Below are 19386 nucleotides of genomic sequence, written 5' to 3' on the forward strand. Positions count from 1 at the left end.
AATTTCAAATTTGCAACCTTGGCCTCCATGGACCAGATTGTGTCGCATATATCCATACAGCATCTTGTAGTCTTTTGCTGCAGGGACACAGTCCATTTCTGATGAACCTACACTAGTGAAATTGCTTGCGACTATCAGAGAATGACACTCCCTTGCTCGGATTGATGCTAGCACCCTGATAATCAGGGACATATGCAGAGTTTGCCTGTCCTTCAAGGGCGCCGATCTGCACCGACCAACATTTTGACATGTAATCGGCCAATCAGATTAATCGGTCTGTTGCTATGATTGTCAGACGATTGATTCAGCCAATCAGAACCCCACTTCAGTGTTTACGCTCTGCACACTCTGAAAATGTAAACAATTGCCGTTCTTCTTTGGCAGAAACTACGTACAGAAACAGCGAAAGGTTGCATCAGAATAACCACTGATTACAATGTTTCAAATGCACACTCTTCTGTACAGTCGCCAGCTTGTTCATCACATGCGATGTCTGAAGGGAAAACTTGCTTTATTACCATGTTAAAGATGCCTGATGTGAGCTGAGGTAGAAGGCGTCTGTATAAAAAGAGAAAAACAGGATGATAAGAAAGAATAATATGGGCACATCTAAATCTTTCTGCTTCGTTGTTTTTAGTATGTGATACCAAGGTGATATTGATTGAGAATCCGGTTTTTGTCAGAAAATAATGAGCTTTCCAGTAACACAAAGACTTATGTCCATCCATTTCCAACCCAAAATATAGCCACAGACCAGTGAACCCACAGTGAGTGAAACTCAGCCTTAAATATGAAGGCCTATGAGGGCAGAATTCTTTGAATACAATTATCATTTGACCCAATTAAAATGAAGACGAGGCCGTGTTACACCGGGTCCTTGACTGAATAGTTAAAGTTTGTTTTTTACCCATCAAATCAACATACTTTAATACATACATGAGAAAAGCCTATAAAAATGTCAGGTTGGCTAAGTAGATCATTACAGTTTTCTTATAAAATTGCTATCTACTGGAGATAGCAGTACAAATATAACACCATTGATATATGACTATGAAGCCAATAGTCTTATCTACTGAAAACAGCAGTGTTCATATAAAACATGCTTATGTAAAAGCAGATTTTAGTAATCAATCAATATTTACTTGATGTATTTGATTAATTAGATAACCAGGCAGGTTTGTTTCACCCCAGAAAAACTGCTCTGGTGGGGCTTCCTCTTTAAGCTACTTACTTGGCACATGCTGGTGCTCCATTGATTTCAATAAGCCAGACCTTGAATGCAGCATCTATCATGAAATCAAAACCAAATACCTGGAAACTTTGGTACGACAAATGGTCCGTGTTGATATCCTGTCAAAAGTGAAAAATTGATTGATCATTTATCGATTGTAATTGTTTTCTGTTTCAATACGCAGAGAAGAACGGCAGTCCCTTGCTCAGATTGATGCAAGCACCCTGTTAATGAGCGACATACGCAGGACTTTCTTTGCGACTAACGTTTTGATGTGCATTTTTTTTTTCCCATCATCAATCTTCCATCATTTCTCAATTGTCAGCATGCTATGTAATACATATTATTTGCTTAAGACTAATTTGACCTCAAGTATGTCTGTGGGAATGAAGCTTTAAGAATGAAAGTTTGGAACCCCAAATGGGCCATGCATCAGTCAGAATTTTCAGCCCACACTTAAATTATAATTACCTCTTTAATTGCCAACAAACATTCTTTTACAATCATTCTTATCTGAGGAAGGATTTTATCGACCATTGAGGTTCCATACTTCTTTTTTAAAAACCTGCAAAGAAGAACAATGAAAGTTTAGAATTAATTCTGTAGGCAAGAATTTTTGATGAGGAAAGGGTTTTCAAAACTTTGTAAACAGAGTTCTAAAAGCAAGCCCTTCTGGGATTTTTTTTTACAATAACTAGAAATTTTTTTGAAAGAATGGTAAAGTACCAAATCAGCATAAAAATGTTTAATTAAAACAGTGTGTGTTTAAAACATGGCAAATTGTAAAAAAATGCCAATTGTATCGATTTGTTTTCTAGATAATAATTCATTTCACTTTGAAAGTTACCTGTAAAAAGTTTCAAGTTGAGATAATTCTAAAAGTCTCAGGGAAAAACCAGAAGCACCCAAGGCAATTGCTTTGGGTGCCCCATGCCTTTGCCTTGGTGCTCCTCAAAATGTGAAACTTTGGATGTAGGCCTATTCTTTAGCATGTGATTGCCTTGCTGCCCTAGCAGCAGGCCTTAGCAGAATTGCCTGGCTGCCCTCGCAAATGTTTCAATGAACTTTTTTTAAGTTACCAATAGGGGGCATAAAATTATCATTTGGCTTGTGACTGAAAATTCTTTGCAGTTCCTGTTACAATCAAAATTTCCAAGCACTAAGCACACATTTTCTTTCATAACAAGGAGCAGTCGGGGAATAGTTATTGACCTTTTTGGAATAATTTGTTTCGGGTTTGTGTGTGCAGAAGAGGGGTCATAAAATATTTCAAACTAAGATTGGGGGGGGGGTTAAATATTTCAACCCAAGATAGGGGGGTCATAAAATTTGACTCTGGTCACTGCATTGACATATTCATGACCCCCTTCTGAAGAAAATTACATCCCTTATTGGCAATATTTATATTATATAAATCAAGACTTGCCCATCAAACTCCGCAAAGAACATTTCGTTGCCTTCTTCATACTTTCCAAAATTTGCCGATTGTTCTTCCTGTGTTGTAGTAAATAAAAGAACATTATTTGCACACAGACAAATAAATTAATGTCATCCATACCCGATAAACATAAACAAAAGAACATTATGGAACAAATGTGACACAATCTGGTCCATGGGGCCAAAGGTGGCAAATTTGAAACGGAGATAAAGGTAAAAATATGTAGTTAAAAACAATAAAATACGAAAGAAAATAGACATCAAAACATTAGAACCAAGTATTCTAGGCCTTTGGTGTTTTCAGTAAATGACAGCCTATTGTATGTATAAATAATAATGACAGTAGCTCAATTTAAAAAAATGCCTCCTTTGGACCCCATGGACCAGATCGTGTATAAAGAATATCGGAACTAAAGGGCTCAAAAAACATGAGACAGAAAGAGGAGAGATATAGAGAGATGATGATGCCTCTCCTACCTGAATACAGTGATTGGTTAGGTGACTGGTGATTCTTGTTAGATTGTCTTCATCATAAGCATCAGATGATGTTCTTAGCACTCCTTCTTTCATCAGGTGAATATTATATTCATGATCTAACACAACCCAACATCTGTCAAATGAAAATAATAATAGATTAGACACAGTAGTTTAGGGACTGTCTTTTGGAATTAGCAGGAGAGCATTAAATTGCTCTTCTGGAGCCTTGAGGAGAGCTGTTTAGAGCAATTTACAATCAAATGTAAGGAGAGAATGGTTAACTGAGGAGACTTAAAAATCACTCTCCTATTTTAGATTTAAGGAGAGCAGTAGAGAGTGATTGCTCTCACTCTCCTCAAAAGGAAGTCCCTGGTAGTTTGTCAAATGGGGTACCCGGTAGTCCAGTTGAAATCCATACACCCCTATGGAAGGCATGACTTTAATATTCCACACAGGGATTTCAAATGGGGTTTCTTGAATGGGTGACTCCATTTGAAATCTCCACCCCCTGTGTTAGCTCTAGTATAGAGCATCTGCCACTACCCATAAATACACAAGCAAATATTACAAGGTGTACTTCTACTAACTATATCCACAATCTGAGGCACGTACTGCCTTCGGCCTCGTAGTCGGTGCTATGCGCCTCTTCTCATCTCAGCGCGCAACTGATCAATTTCTACCCATGTGTGAGATTAAGGTCATGCCTTTAATAGAGGATGTATCATGGATTTCAACTGGATTAGCGCAATTGAAATCAAAGATCTTGAACATTTCAGCAAAGAAATCACACAATTGATCACAATATTAATCCTGCAAAACAGAAGCTCATCATTTTTCGTAGTGTACTACACAGAGGACAGGTTTGATGTTTTTTCCTATTAAAATAATACTAATGATAATTTTGACAACCTTACCTAACATCAAATTTTCTTTGTCCAGATAAAAGTAGAGGTTTTTCAATATATTTTTGTACAATGTGAGGTTCCGGTTGATTTTCAATTGCTGATATTAGGTCATCAGGAGAACGGGATATTATGATGCCTTCACCTGCAAAAAGAAGATTATAATACAATTTAAGGAAACAGAGTGATGGTAGCAAGTATCACACAAGATGTTTACAGGAAATCTGTCACATGTTACTATATATATGTCAATATATTGATGAATCAGTGCAACAAAGACTCATCTCCATTAGCTCCTCTGTGTAATGTTGCATATACAAATATGGAATTATGCTTATGAATAAATAACATACATAATGAATTACTTACGGGAGCTAAGGGGGCTATCATTTTCTTCAAAGGGGCCCCAAAATAATAAAGGGGGTCATAAATTTTTGGAAAGGGGGGTGTCACAATTTTATTGACGCCGACTTTTTTGTAAATTTGGGACCCCCCTTGCAAAGAAAATGATAGCCCCTAATGGAGATAAGGCTTTGCTGCACTGAGCCCGTACCTGCTTCAGTTTGTAATATAAACTGTGTAGGCCTACCTTTTGCTCCAGTTGAGGACTTTGCAATCCAAGCTTCACCTCTACCACTGTTCCTATGTCTTTCAAAAGCTTTCATAAACTCCCCTCTCTCATCTGTAACTTTTTCCAAAGCCCTTGGTTTCTTACTCTTCATAGCAGCATACTTCTCAAGATTTTGAATTGGACGGATAATGAAAGACTCTGGCAGCCACTGGAAGATATCTTGGTTTTTTAAGGCAAAATGATGCGCTAGAACTGACACCAGCTTTACTTTCCGACATATAACTTCCGAACCTCTGTAATAATTTGTCAGTTGTTTTAGTCCTGGTTGATGGCCTGAAATACAAAGTTCATTTTATATTGGTAAACAATGTCCACTTGCTAGCTAGATTTCACAGGAATGCACTTTCTGTAGCATTTAACAAACAAAAGAACAACAACAAAAACTCATTCATTAAACAATTTCTAATGACTACATGGACTAAAAACAAATCCCTTTTTTTCAGAGACCAGGTGAAATCTAAACTTGCTACAATTTGTGAGTTCTCCCCATAAAAGATGCATTTGATGCATACCCCTCTACCCTACCTCTGGCTGGAAAAAATGACTTGACTGAAAAGCTAATTTACAAAAAATGAAAAAAAAAAAATCACATCAGTTTCTTTTACTTCATTTTAGGCCAAATAAAAAAATAAACATGTTTCACATCCCCTCCCGCTTCCTTTTTTGAGGTTTCTTCAATTTTATTTTCATTTTTTGAAATTCAGTTATAACTTTACAAAAAATATGTCTAGGAAGTAGAGATGCTTTCTATAGCCTTGCTAATATACAAGAAACACTTTTATAAGGTTTTGTGATAGTTAGAGGGGCCTATCTCTCAGACTCAGAACAACAAATAAAAAGAGCTAGGCCTCCTCCTTTTTCCACTTTCAGACCAGACATTATTGTATACGCTAAATCAGCTCTATTTATGGACATTTACACCAATTTTGCGATAAAAAATAGAAAATAAAAAGTCCCCTCTTCCTCCTTTTTTTTCAAAAACCCGGACGTGAAACATGTTTTTTATTTTACTTGGCCTTATATTGAAGTAAACTTTCAAAGTATCACAATAAACTGAGACTAAATAGGTATTAGCCTCAACCACAACATTCATTTAAAGATTTACCAAATTTCCAGAATGGTTGATTATTACGTTCAAGGAATATCAGATTGGCTTTTGGATTGCCCTTCTTTAATCTTTTCCAATTGGCGTCTGCTTCAATCAATTTCGTCAACGCATTGTAAACACTACTTCCTTCGTCTCTGACGGCAAATGTGTACATATTTGATATCAAATTTTGATTCTGGTCGATTCTTAGTAATCACTTTTACATTTCTATCATAGTGCTACCAAAATCCGTGTCTTAATTCTAACGATATTGATTAAAAACGTTCCGCTTTCGGTCTCTCTTCCGGCTTTTCATGCAGTCCATTTAAAGATGGTGGTAAGTTTCTTGGCAACAAGAGACGCTATCGGTGATTGGCTCCCTAGTTAAAATTGAGAGAAATTGACCAATCATATTTAAGGACAAGGGGGCGTTGGCTTGTCAATATCACTTCCGGGTTTGGCGGGGTCAAAGGTGATGTTGACATCCGAATCTGACAGTTCTGGAAAGCAGCTTTGTGTGCAGTGTGTGGTGGAGTAGAAAATAAAGTGTTATAGATCAAAATTTTGGATACAATGTCACGAATATATGATAACCGGAGTCTGCAGACCATACCTGTGCTGAATCAGCAATGGAACGGGCGATGGGATCCAAAATCACAGTGGCAAACGTGAGTAAAAACCGGGGTAAAAACTTGCAGGAAAGCTTAAATTTAAAAATAAAGTTGAGTTGAATCACATTTAACTAGTATGATATTAGGGGCTGTGCAATAATTATGAGCCCCTCCACCCAGGGGTAACATTTCCAAATGGCTCGCCAAAAATTGCTGAGCCCCGGGGCAGGGGGGGAACCCCCCTCGGCCCGCCAAAAATCGCTTGCCCCCCCCTCGCCCGCCAAAAATCGCTTGCCCCCGGCCTGCCAAAAATTATTTGCCCCCCCCACACATGCCAAATTTTTGGGATCCCCATTTACAAACCTTAAATGGTCTAGATACATGTTGCGAGTGTAGCAAGCTTTTTTTGAGCCCTCCCCAGGCCCAGGGCTCAAAATTATTGCACAGACCCCTAAGCTTACACATAACACATCAGTCACACCAATGCATAGACTAGTAACAGAAAGGGTTCACACAAATAAAAATACCTCCCACTAAATTACAATACATTTGGTTACACACATTGCAACTTGCAAGGATTTAAAAATTGGCTCCTACACATGTTTTTTTAAAACAAAACCTCCTAGATGTAACTTATTGGCAGCTTTGTTTTGAACATGTTCAAAGGCCATAAGTAGTTCCAGTAACTGTAACTCGTCGTTCAGTAGATGTCATTATGTTTATGATAAAGTTTATGATAAGTCTTGCTGGCAGGACTAAGGCCATATAAGTACATAGAAGGTTTTTCCTGCCAAACGATGTTGTGTAAAAATAATACCTACTACAAATAGTGCATAGAGGTCAATATACTAAATAAGTATAGTATTCTACATTGGCTTGCCTGCGATGTTTGGTTACTAATATTAAAGCCTGATATGTGTTCAATAATGTTAAGAATATAACTAAAAAAAAGTCTCCTCATCACTTGGCAAAAAATATGTGAGACAGGAAACTCAACTTCAACTTTCATTAGCCTAATTTGATGATGAAAGTTTTCCTGAATGAGTAGATTTAAATGTTTTACATCAAAACTCCAGGCCAATGAACCAATTCGTTTATTCAACCAATTCAGCAAGAACACATGTATGCATACAAATTTGTGACACCACAAAATTGCTCTGTCATGTAAATATATTTATAATGAATTAATGATGGATTAAGTTGGATTGTTTTTTGCTTTGATTTCAGTGGAAATGGTGTGTTGTTGGAAGGAGTTCTTATGGGTAGATCCAGGCATGTAATAACAGATTCAACCAACAATAAGGTAGGCCCCTGTAATTTTAGAGTGTATACATGTGTCTGCTTGGTTTACAATATTTGAAACCAGTGTATGTAGATGTTTTACAACATCCCTCCTCCACCCCATCTTGGCCTCTTCCAACTGTCTAAATTAGAAATCAATAACATTTCCACTACAAGTGGATGGCCCTTTCACCAAAATAAATTGCAATTCTTTTTGCAATTTTTCCCTCCCTTCGCTCATGTTTTTTTAGTCAAAATAAATATACTTTTTGGTCCAAACAGCAATTTCCATCAAACTCAATCCACCAAAAATGGCTCAGTGATTTTGTTAAAATTCCGAAAGAGGAAATCTGAGTCAGTTGGGCCCATTCATTGCCTAAGGTATAATATCCCAAATTCACCATAAATTCACTTTTCCCCCTTCCAATCCCCTGTCCCTGAAACATTGCACCATTTTAAACACACCTCTGTACTTTTGTAACCCCAGTGCAGGTATTATGCTCTTCACATCAAGGTAAACCAAGCACACAAGAGAAAATTTGACAGCAAAGGCGTGGAGATTGAACCCAATTTCAGTGAAACACAAAAAGTCAACACTGGATATCTTATGTCTTCTTACAGTAAGTTATTTACACAGAAAAAGTTCTTTCACAAATCATGAACTTTTTATGAAATTTGTCTAAAATATGGGAGCGATTGCCGAATAGGGTGCAACTCTACTAGTCTTATTACAAGACTGCCCTACCCCAACCCTAAACCCTAACCCTAAACTCCGTAAACGAGGACTGGACTCAAGTCTAGCAAGTTGCACCCTATTCGGTATTTGTACCAAAATATGGGCTCCAAAAATCAATTTTACAAGGGGAGGATAAAGGTCTGCTTTTTGCTTAAATGAAAATTTCTCCTAAAAAGGTTTGCTGCATTTGGAAAATGTGCACCATGAAAAAATCTTGGTCATGATGTCAGTAACCTTGTTACAGCCACATTGAAATTTTAAAACATTAAAGATGATTGGTACATTCAGTATCATCTATTACAGAACTGCATGATAGTTATGTACAAACACCCAAAACAAAAACATTGTTCTATTCTGCTCGCAATTATGACAAATAGCTTGCCTAGCTGTCAGCCAGCACAATATATCGATACCTGACATATGACATATTTTTCATAATTATCATTTCAGAGACTGAAGCTAAGGGAAAGACTGACAAACTTCAAAAATCAGAGGTAGAAGCTATAGTCAACAAGCCAGCACTACTAGAATTAACAGCTAAACACAGACCGGCTAATTGTTTGACATTCTGGGTAGAAGAAAAAGAAATGGATAAAATTGAACTTGAGAATGAAGATGTTATCAGGATAAAGACTCAAGGAGATGGACCTTTCCTTTGTAAGTCCTATCCCTTTTCATCTAGCAGTATGCACTAAAATTAGTATCCAATCTGATTTACAGGGTGTATCAAAATGATTAGTACCAATCATTGAGTATGGCCAGGACTGCAAATGCAGTCAAGCATTCACCTTATTTGTAGATTTATGTTACAAAAGGTCATAACAATATAAATTGTAGTCATATCAAGTGGATCTAATGTTAAATTTGGAAGAAGCAGAGGTTTCATTAGACAACAAAACTGATGGTACCAATCATTTTGATACACCCTGTATATTGTATGTTAAATTTGGTAGGCAATGAACCCACATTTTGTGATGATACTAATTATTGATCACTGGGTGTAAGAGTGCACGTTGCATACATATTCAAATCAAGTAGTCCAGTCAAAGTGGGTTTTGACTCACCACTAATTGCAACAGAATTTTTTTCACTCCTATGAATGTCAGAGATGTCCCATGAAAAAAAAAAAAAAAGTATACTAAAATGTACTTGGTGGAAAGGTAGTTTTTGTCTTGATAGTGTCATACAGGGGTCAAATTTCAAAATCGCTTCAATCATTTTAAAAACTATACTAAATTATTCCTCTAGTCATAAGGATTCAGAAAAAGGATAGTTTGCCATATCTGTGATGTAAGGTTCTTGAGTTATAACCAAAAAAAGGTCAAATGTTGAGTTCAACTGAGGTCAAAAAACTAAAAATTGTCTGATTTTAACCAAAATGGTCTCAAATTGTTCGGCTTGCAAACATAATTCATTTAAAGAATATTTGCACTGTTTAGGTTGTTTAATTACATGCGTAACATCGAAAACTAGGTCGAGGTCAATAGAGTTCAATGGTCAATGACCTCTTTTACCCTGCTACCTAGGTAACGAAACATCCAAGATATGGCAAACTATTCTTATTTTGGAGTGTTTTTAAAGGACGAACACATTGAGACCATTTTCAAGGAGATCGGAGCATTTTTTCGAAGTTGACCCACGTGGAGCCAAAAATTTGACCTTTGAACTTTTTGCTTATAACTTGAGAATGGTACATCACAGATATGACAAACTATACTGTTTCTGAATCCTTAAGACTAGAGGAATGCTTTGGTATAGTTTTTAAAAAGATTAAAGCAATTTGGAAATTTGACCCCTGTATGACCTTTTTCTGCCAAAAACTACCTTTCCACCAAGTATATTTTAGTATATTTTTGGTATGATGTTCAGTGGACATCTCTAAAATGTATTAAAGTGAAAAAAATTCTGTTGCAATTAGTGATGGGTGACACCACTAATTTGTTTAGATTGACTAGACTAAAGCTAATTATAATGTAATCATTCATAGTTTGACTGGCCATCACTGGAGCTTTGACAAATTTGCTGATGGGTTATGGCACCTTTGAGTCAGACAGTTTCAGTTTCTAGATGACAAGTGAGCAAAATGCTTTCAAAATGGACAGAAGTGCGATTTGAAGATGGTATAAATGGGTTTTTTTAGCTGAACTACAAATGTAGTAAATGTAGTGCTAAGATATATTTTGATTTAGATTTCTGCTAGGGCCAGTCCGCTCAAATTTGCCAAGCCAATACACTAAGCTAATCCAACACTTTATTTCATCATGTTTCAAGGAAACGTATATCTCATGTTTAGTGTGCGCATATTATTTCTCGATCCTCTAAACCCCTGGTGTTTGCACATTTGAGGATTTTGGTGTTCATTTATTAGAATTGCCAAAGGTTGCTTGTTTGCTTCTACATGATAAGCATGATACACTGACATTATAACATTTATTACAATATTCATATGAATCACAAAAGAACAGCATCAACTAATCAGCTTCTGGATATTTTGTAGATTAAAAATCTTTTAAGAGTGTGTGAGCATATCTTGAGATGACTACTAGTCTAGATACATTAATTAGCCCATCTGGTTCATATCTATTTTTCAGTTTCTGTTGCCAAATTAGACTTGCAATCACACACAGTGGGTAACTATGCGGGTGGTGAAGAAGTTGGTGCTACATGGACAGATAAAGTGTTTGCTGCTAAGGACAGAGACTCACCACAACAATCTACTAGTCAAGAAGGAATGGGAGCTGATGAGGATGAATGGGTGAGTAGCTTGTGTGGGTCCATTGTCCCCTCTCCCTAAGGCTAAGGTGGTGTAGTAGGTAGGTGGTACATGTGCATAGACAGACAAAGTGTTTGCTGCTAAAGTGCTAAGGACAGAGACTCGCCTCAGCAATCTACTAGTCAGAAGGAATGAGAGCTGATGAAGATGAATGGGTGAGTAGCTTGTGTGGGTCATGTCCCCTTTCCCTGCCTTTGGGGAACGGAGTAGAGCTGCTATATACTTTAACTTGTAATATGTCAGTATTGTTCAGTTTTTGTTATGTTCACATAAAAATATAAAAAATTCACAAACCAGGGTCTGAATTTTGGCGTAAATCAGAGAATCGATTCTCTCAAAGAATCTCGTAAACAGATTAGCGTGAATCCAAGTTGATTCCCGCAAACGTTTGTAGTTTACACAGAAGTTGATTTGCGAGAATTAAATGATTCCCGCAAATTTATTCTGCAAGAATCAAGATTGATTCTCACATTGTAAAATAAAATTCTGACCCTGCAAACCAGTGTCAGTCACAGAATACCGTAAAACCCTGTCTACAAGCATACATAGTGTTTATTATGAAAGCTAAATTAATTTGAAGCCAGCGTAAATATACCAATACAATAAATTGGTCTTAAAATAATACTTGTTTGTATATGCTTGGATCTGTAATTTATTTGCTTATACTCCATAATGGCGCCTGGATTAATGTGCCTTTCATCAGAAGCACTCTATATGCTTGTAGACGGGGTTTTACGGTATGTGAAGTGTTCTTTGCATAGGTGCTATGCCCAACTACAAGCTGTATCAAAATGTTTGGTACCGATCAGTTTTGATGGTTATTGATACGCCTGCTTGGATCCTCTTGAAATGACCATAATTTATTGTTATATGACTGTTTATGATATTTGATGTGGCAGTCGATGTCCATATTATCACTGGAAACTGATAGGTACCAATCATTTTGATACAGCCTGTATGCCATTCTATAGTCCTTTTCAGGACCCTTAAGAAAAACACTGACCATCAAAACAAGTTCAACAAATCAATTTCTGGTATTTCCGACCACGCCACAGTCAACACCACATAACCCCATTGAAATGCACACTCCCTGTGTGGAAGATTAAGGTCATGTCTTCCATAGGGGGTGTATGGATTTCAACTATAATAGCCCAATAGAATGTGGTAGACACTGGCAGAAGTAAAGTTTAATATCCTTGCAAACTACAGGCTGTATCAAAATGATTGCTACCCATCAGTTACAATGTTTATTGAATAGCCTGTCTCTTCCAGGTTCAGCATTGGATACTCTTGGAATGTCCAGAAAGTATAGTTTATTAATGTACAAAAATTTGGATCTTATGTTAAATTTTGATACATCAGACTCATGCATTATCAATGAAAACTGATGGGTGCCAATCATTTTGATACAGCTTGTATTACACTACATTATGTTTAATATAATAATACTAATCTGTATCTCTCATCTGTTCTTCCATCCAGGATGATTGATGACCTGTGCCTACATTCCCAATATTCCAGTGTGCCTGACAACAACAGATATCCTCAAAATGTTTGTATACTATGAAATATTTAGGGATTCAATCATGTTTCACCGTTGTTCATCACCGTTTAACAATGATGCGGCCATGTCGTCTGCATGATTTACTTCGCGAGCAAATTAAACCACGCAGACGCGACGGACGCGAGTTGTTAAACGGTGAGGAACAACAGTAAAACATGATTGAATCCCTTTCAACAACGAAAAGAAGCTAAAGATGGTATAATTCACAGGATTCAGTATTTCATGAGGAATGTCAGATAATTATTGCCACTCAGCTATCGTTGATTTCTCTGTTGATATCAGCAATAAAACTACAGGATAAAACGACAATGTTTAGCTCCTACCTCCAAAAAATACTGAATCCAACTTGTAAGTGCGTACCGCACACAGGTTCCAGGCATGACGAATGTACGCGCTCGCTACTGTACAAGTGTGGATTCATCACGGATTAACAACGTCCGACTCCTGTACAAAGGTATAGGGAGAGTTGTTGAATCATTAATCAATTCATATCTTTTGATATTACTGAGAGTATGTATGTATATATGCAATAACAGTGCTTCCTTGAGTCAGTAATTTAGGTATTGTTTTTTATTGCATCTCTAAATGTAATGATGAGAAGTGTATAAAAGTATATATTTTCAAGAAGGAAATGGTGCAAGGAATCCAACTAGCATAACAGATTAACAGTTTTTTGAGCAAATATTAGATTAAATTAGATTTTACTTTAATAACTCAAGGAAGGTATATAAGGACTATAGCCTAAAACTCCAATCCAGGTGTTTCAGTGATTTGAAACTCTTGATTTAGGAGTTATTTGATCTTTTCATTTCACAGCTATTTGAAAACGTGTTGATAATGATGGTTATCTGTTAAAAACAATCATTTTACCATCCCATGAGCAAACTCAGATGGCCAAGTGGCTACCAAGACATTGCTATTTTTAATGTAACTTTATATTTATATTACTCACAGGATTAGAGGAGGAGAACCGGGACTCTCTATACCACCATACTATCGCGCTGTCAGCTATGGGGAGAAAGTTGAGGGTATTCGGGTCTTTGCCAACAGTGCGCCAAGACGAACAAAAACAATTATGCGTCTTATCTTTAGCATCTTGCAATCGACAGGTTTCACTATGAAGCGTGTCAAATTACGCTTAGTATGGGACGTCACGCTTGCACGACAACGAATGGAGAGCATTCCGAGGGAAACCGAATACCCCAAAATTTTGCTCCATACCGGTATCAAGATGGCGGTTGAATCCCAGTTCTAATTCCAGTTCCTTCTCTAATTCTGTGGTATTAGTAGTGCTAGTATTATCGTAATATTAATTATACTTTTATTTTTTTAGTTTCATACACATATTTATAATTATGTGAAAGGTTACTTTTAATTAAGGGGGTACTACACCCCTGCCCAATTTTGTGCCTATTTTTGCATTTTTCTCAAAATTATAGCGCATTGATGACAAGTAAGATATGTATATTATAGGGGCAAGGACTACAACTACTGCACTGGAACTTTTATTTCAGCACAGACAACAGTTGTGGTACAGTCAAAAAAAATGAGGGAAACCAATATTTGATCAATAAATCAATAACTACTTGCCTCGAGTTGCTGAATTGTCAGTGCAGTAGTCCTTGCCCCTATAATATACATATCTTACTTGTCACCTATGCACTATAATTTTTGAGAAAAATGCAAAAATAGGCACAAAATTGGCCAGGGGTTATTTTAATTACAGTACCTTACACATATTTTGCACTGAGGCTGTGGTACCACAAGTTATTCTCTGCATTGTTTGCAGGACTGACACGCATCTAGTCTAATATGAAGTTAGTGTCACATATGAAAATATGAAATACTTAGAGGTGTAGATGGTTCTTAACAACTCCAACATTTGAAGTACTGTTGTTCCTGCAATTTTGTTGTTATTTTGCATCTTTATTTTTTAGTAAATTCTGAAATATATTTGTTTTTTAGTAAATTCTGAAATGTATTTGTTTTTTATTCAAGTAACCTAAACACCAAAACATATGGTATATATAGGGGTGCCCAATCCTAAGGAAAAAAAACATATTATTTTGTGTAAACTTTGTTGTTGAGATGTTGCAAACTTTGGTCTCAAATTCAAGCCAAAACTTCATTTTTGAAGTGTGTAGCTCTTGCACAACAAAAGCATACAAAATTGAAAATGAGTCATTTTTTGGGCCACACAGTATTTTACTTGTAAAATTGTTGGAATAATTGTATATACCTTTTGAACCTAATTCTATCTACCATGTAAACTCAAACATTCATAGAAAGGGGCCAAAGGCTGTTACAGTTACGTCAAATTGTTAACTTGGATTACTTTAATGTTGTTATATTTTACGTTATTTATTTCTTATAATGCGTAGTTTAACATTGATAGTAACACATATTATTATGCATGTTGTTAACAGTTAAATAAACTGTAATGTTCTTCCAGAATGAGATTTTTACAACTGTGTACTAGTGAATATATTTTCTTTCTCCATTTCTTTCAATGAGGGGGTTAATTTAACCAACATTGCAATACATAAATGGGGGAAGTTAATGTCACTTTGGCAGGTTGCAAATTTAATTCAGCATTATTGCAATTGGTCGCTTTAAAAGGGCAATTTTTATTTACAGGAAAATAAAATTTAGTTAAAAAGAAAAGAGAGGATTATGGAACAGTTAAAATTACTAAGAAAGTGATGATTACAAAATGAGGTTAGCCCTATTGACCTGAGGGGAGGTGCCCTACAGTGTTGTAGCTAGAGAATTTTTAGTGCCGGTTGTATTTGAGGGAATTTTTCGTGAAATTGACCATTTTATTGAAAATTGCCTAAATTTTGCCAAATTCTATGTGTTTTGTTCAATTTTTGACACAAGTGCTGGGTGCTAGAGCTTAAATTGTGCATCAGTGGTGGGCTCTAAATCTGATTGCCGGGCTCTTCCACCCGCCGTAGCTACATCCCTGGTGCCTTATGTGTTGCCCTCCCCGCTGCGGGGAGACACTCAGCCTGTATGGTTTTGTAAGATTCAGCGAGGTTAGGGTTTAATGACTGCATTGGTTTTATTTAAGGAATTGTGAACAATTTGAACATTTGAGACCCATCGCATGAAACACAGGGGCACGATCTTATAATATGAAATTGGTTCAGATGGAAATCATACATTATGACTTTAATGAAGACTTCTAAACCAAATTAAATGAGCTGCTTTTTTCCTGCAAAATGACATCTAATGTAGAATATTGATTTTATGTGACATAATACAAATTCCTTATTACTTTTTCCATATATAATATTTAAAATGTTCTTTAAATGAGGGTTTCTGCTGCACTGCTGTATTTGTATGTGATGGGTCACATACGGGGTCACATTTTACTCCTGAACTTCTGAATTTTCATCCGGGCTACACTATTCAGGAAATTCCTTGATCCAAGTCTAAAATATTCAGATTTTTCACAATACTTTCAAACAACTGATATACAGTCATCCTCAAATAGGCTATTTCACTTGAAGTCCATACACCCCCCATGGAAGACATGACCTTAATCTCCCACACAGGGAGTATGCATTTCAAATCAGGCATACCTGATGAATGGGTGACTCCATTTGAAGTCTATGCTCCCTGTGTAAAAAGTTAAGGCCATATCTTCCACAGGGAGTATGGATTTCAAAAGAAATAACCTAATAATAACTATCAAATCAGTCTTATAAATGAGAAACAAAGTGACAAGCTTCTTTAAATTTGTTACTATATATATTTGGACTGACAATTTCACATTATAACAATATACATCTTTGTATAGATACATTATTCAATAGGTATACATGATATATTTTCCTACTCATCATAAAATACAAGCACTGTTATCAATATCATCAATGATTTTATAATAATATTATAACTTACAAAATTATTTACCATTCAGTTTGGGTCTATCCTTCATGCAAACATACACCATATTAGCGTATTGTCAAGACTTCATTCAGGAATCGGACAACTTTATTCCGTAAGCTGTTTAATCCCTGTCTTGATACTAGGTTAACTGCCAAACACAATACCTCTAGTTTTAAAAGACAACAAATTGAAGAAAATCACCTGTTCTGACAAAATTGATAACAGCGCCGCTAATCAATGGGGGAAATCACACAGTTGACGTAAGCTGAGAAAAAATGTATAGGGGTTCATTTTGTACACTTACGGGGGATTATCAAATATTTTCTTTGTCTAATTGCACCATCGGACAATCAAAAATTATAACATAAAATCTAATTAATATTTCATATTCATTGCAAATAATGCCCTCTGTAAGTGTAAATGGCTATCCAGAATGCGTAGGATAACCATGATTTTTAAATTAGACAGCCTCACTTGAGCTGTAAAAGTACACAGATATTTAACTCTTGAAAACAATTCATCAGGATCGTTCATAGTTCATTCCAGTAGAAAAGTTTCTTTTTCAGATCCAAGTAATCATTCACTTTGATGTCACATGCAAGAATAGCAAATAAATGTTTATTTAAGTAGTGTTTAAACTGTGTTTCAGTTCCTCTGAAGAGCCCAATAGGCTAGTTTCCTCTATACAGTTGATGAGGGATTAGGCCTACAAGGGAGTGAAACCCACCACCATTTACATAACTGCTTCCAAATTACCCTCAACAAGTCAACAGTGATCCATTCATAATGACTTTCAAACCAACAAGATAAAATAACACAATTGATTATAGATAAGAAATAAAAGAGAAGACAAATGTTGAACTGACATTCAATTTTTACCAACAATCAACAAGTAATTGTACCTAACACTGGGCTGTAGTTTTTTGGTGGATTGTGTGTGTGACTGAGCTGATTACACAGCTCCTGCTTGATCTATTTGGCTTTTCCCCCCAAGTCATAGCAGCTTAACCCCTGAGCACTACCTGTCGATCTAACATTGCCTCTGATTGGTCAATTACATGATATCTTCACTTTAATCACCAATCGAATGGAGCTTTGCAAATAATTCACCCCAATTTTTTGTGTGGTGAAATTATTCTAACAATGTTGCTGATTGGGCCAATTGATAATGAAAACTTCTTTTGGCCGATCGGTAGGTCGTTCTCATGGGGTTAAGTCTGTTCAAAAGATATTTGCAACGCTTGACCAAATTTACCATGAGTAATATAGACTTTGACTGCTCAGTGCCACAAGTGAGTAAGTGTAATAGCTGCCTTGTGAACATTTGGCAATTTACGCACAGTATATTGTACTCATCTACACATGGCCGCTATTGCACTTACACACTTCTAGCACTGAGCAGTCGAAATTTATGAAGTCATCAGTACTATTTATATCCAAATGATTGATATACACGAAAGTTGTGTTTGAACTCCTACTGTGTCATAAAACTATATAGTTTGATCAGCTCTTTATTAGGCGGGAAATGTTAGGCTTTTACGACTATGCCGAAAAGTAGACCCACGTTAAGAGTGCGATTAGTTAACCTGTCTGGTCTATATTTTGTGTATTAAAGAATGTAGACAAAGTATGGACTTAAATTAATAATTTGTGATGCTTCTGGCGAGATGTCACAAGACAGTTCTCAAAATAAAATATTTTGATCCGCGATGTTATAAGGCCCGCCGATTACGAGCTGATCAAAGTATAGGTGTACACTAGAAATTTTGGCTTTCATAAAATAACTCAATTAGACATTACTCTGCTAATAACAAACAAATAAGACATACATTTGAGTTGAATATCACTGCTTAATGCAAAATTTACGAGATACAAATGGTTTTCAATTTATATGAAGTGTTGCCTTTAATGAAAGCAAGTGTCATACATTATTGCTTGGAACATTATAAATCAATATAGAATGCCTGAAATCTTTACATACATGTACTGTAAAATTGCTATCACTAACTATACCATTTTTCACTCTCATGTGGCTGTGATGTCAACGCAATAAGGCAGCTGGCTGTTTCACACTTGCACCTAAGCAGTGTCTTTAAGCCTGTGCGCCATGTGTAGATGAGTACAATATATTGTGTGTAAATTGCCATATGTTCACACCAGAGCTTCGAGCAAACGCTAGTGTTTGAAGCTGCGCCCGCTGAAATTCGCACTGACGTCACTGCCACATCCGGGTGGAAAATGGTGCAACATGTATAATATCCAACTCCATGGCCACTTCATCCCATTTCAAAGCAGAAAGGTGCCACATTATAGTTAATATGATGACAATTGGAATCTTTTGTTCCTTGTAAACGTTGACCATTGCGTATACACGCACAAAATCAAGCGTGTGCATAGGACCTTATGCAAAATAATACGCGCTGGATGGTTAGAAATCTGCAAAATATTATTATCCATTATCTTGATCATTCAGTTGGTATTAATGGTAAGGGATGGCATCAAAGCCCAACCCCTGGTTGACCGCAGACACCATGGCAGAACCAGTGGTTTAACCATGTTCTATTGTTCTGAACAATAGAAACCAGGTCCAATCATCGGTTCTACCGGGGTGCAGGTGGTCAACAGGTGGTTGGGGTTTGAAGCCATCCCTAACTGATAAACTGAGCTAAAAAAGAAATTTATAATTTTTCACAAGGTCATATCTTAAAATCCTGTCCATCAACATGAACCAAAATTACACACAGGATTATTTCAATACT

At 36.4% G+C, this 19386-nt stretch overlaps 2 protein-coding genes across 3 annotated transcripts; one reads left to right on the forward strand and one right to left on the reverse strand.

Moving 5' to 3' along the window:
• LOC140167751 (tubulin--tyrosine ligase-like) lies at window positions 1–6183 on the reverse strand. The gene is made up of 8 exons (XM_072191070.1): window positions 5784–6183; window positions 4637–4951; window positions 4060–4192; window positions 3146–3278; window positions 2658–2725; window positions 1703–1796; window positions 1232–1350; window positions 1–558 (listed from the first exon to the last, which is right to left on the reverse strand). Exons 1-8 carry the CDS (start codon window positions 5938–5940, stop codon window positions 432–434), a joined length of 1146 nt encoding a protein of 381 aa, XP_072047171.1. The 5' UTR covers window positions 5941–6183; the 3' UTR covers window positions 1–431.
• An 81-nt stretch (window positions 6184–6264) lies between these two features.
• Window positions 6265–13982, forward strand: LOC140167627 (arpin-like). Of its 2 annotated transcripts, XR_011861070.1 has the most exons (7): window positions 6265–6433; window positions 7604–7679; window positions 8145–8277; window positions 8844–9050; window positions 10985–11148; window positions 12649–12718; window positions 13685–13982. XR_011861070.1 is itself a non-coding variant. In XM_072190959.1 (6 exons), the coding sequence occupies exons 1-6, from the start codon at window positions 6339–6341 to the stop codon at window positions 12655–12657; spliced, it is 684 nt and encodes a 227-aa protein (XP_072047060.1). In that variant the 5' UTR covers window positions 6265–6338; the 3' UTR covers window positions 12658–13263. The 2 variants fall into 2 exon arrangements, 1 of the variants encoding a protein (XP_072047060.1); XM_072190959.1 differs by lacking the exon at window positions 13685–13982 and having other exon boundaries at window positions 12649–13263.
• The last annotated feature ends 5404 nt before the right edge of the window (window positions 13983–19386 follow it).

The sequence above is a fragment of the Amphiura filiformis genome, chromosome 1 (assembly GCF_039555335.1).
Source record: "Amphiura filiformis chromosome 1, Afil_fr2py, whole genome shotgun sequence".
In the NCBI taxonomy this organism is placed as follows: Eukaryota; Metazoa; Echinodermata; class Ophiuroidea; order Amphilepidida; family Amphiuridae; genus Amphiura; species Amphiura filiformis.

Excerpts from the sequence above, each read along its gene's own strand:
- LOC140167627 (XM_072190959.1), top strand. The coding sequence starts at position 6,339 with ATGTCACGAATATATGATAACCGGAGTCTGCAGACCATACCTGTGCTG. Across the intron at positions 6,434-7,603 it reads CCAAAATCACAGTGGCAAAC|TGGAAATGGTGTGTTGTTGG; the intron begins GTGAGTAAAAAC and ends CTTTGATTTCAG. Across the intron at positions 8,278-8,843 it reads ATATCTTATGTCTTCTTACA|AGACTGAAGCTAAGGGAAAG; the intron begins GTAAGTTATTTA and ends TTATCATTTCAG.
- LOC140167751 (XM_072191070.1), bottom strand. The coding sequence starts at position 5,940 with ATGTACACATTTGCCGTCAGAGACGAAGGAAGTAGTGTTTACAATGCG. Across the intron at positions 1,797-2,657 it reads TTCTTTGCGGAGTTTGATGG|GTTTTTAAAAAAGAAGTATG; the intron begins GCAAGTCTTGAT and ends TCTTCTTTGCAG. Across the intron at positions 559-1,231 it reads GGAGCACCAGCATGTGCCAA|ACGCCTTCTACCTCAGCTCA; the intron begins GTAAGTAGCTTA and ends CTTTTTATACAG.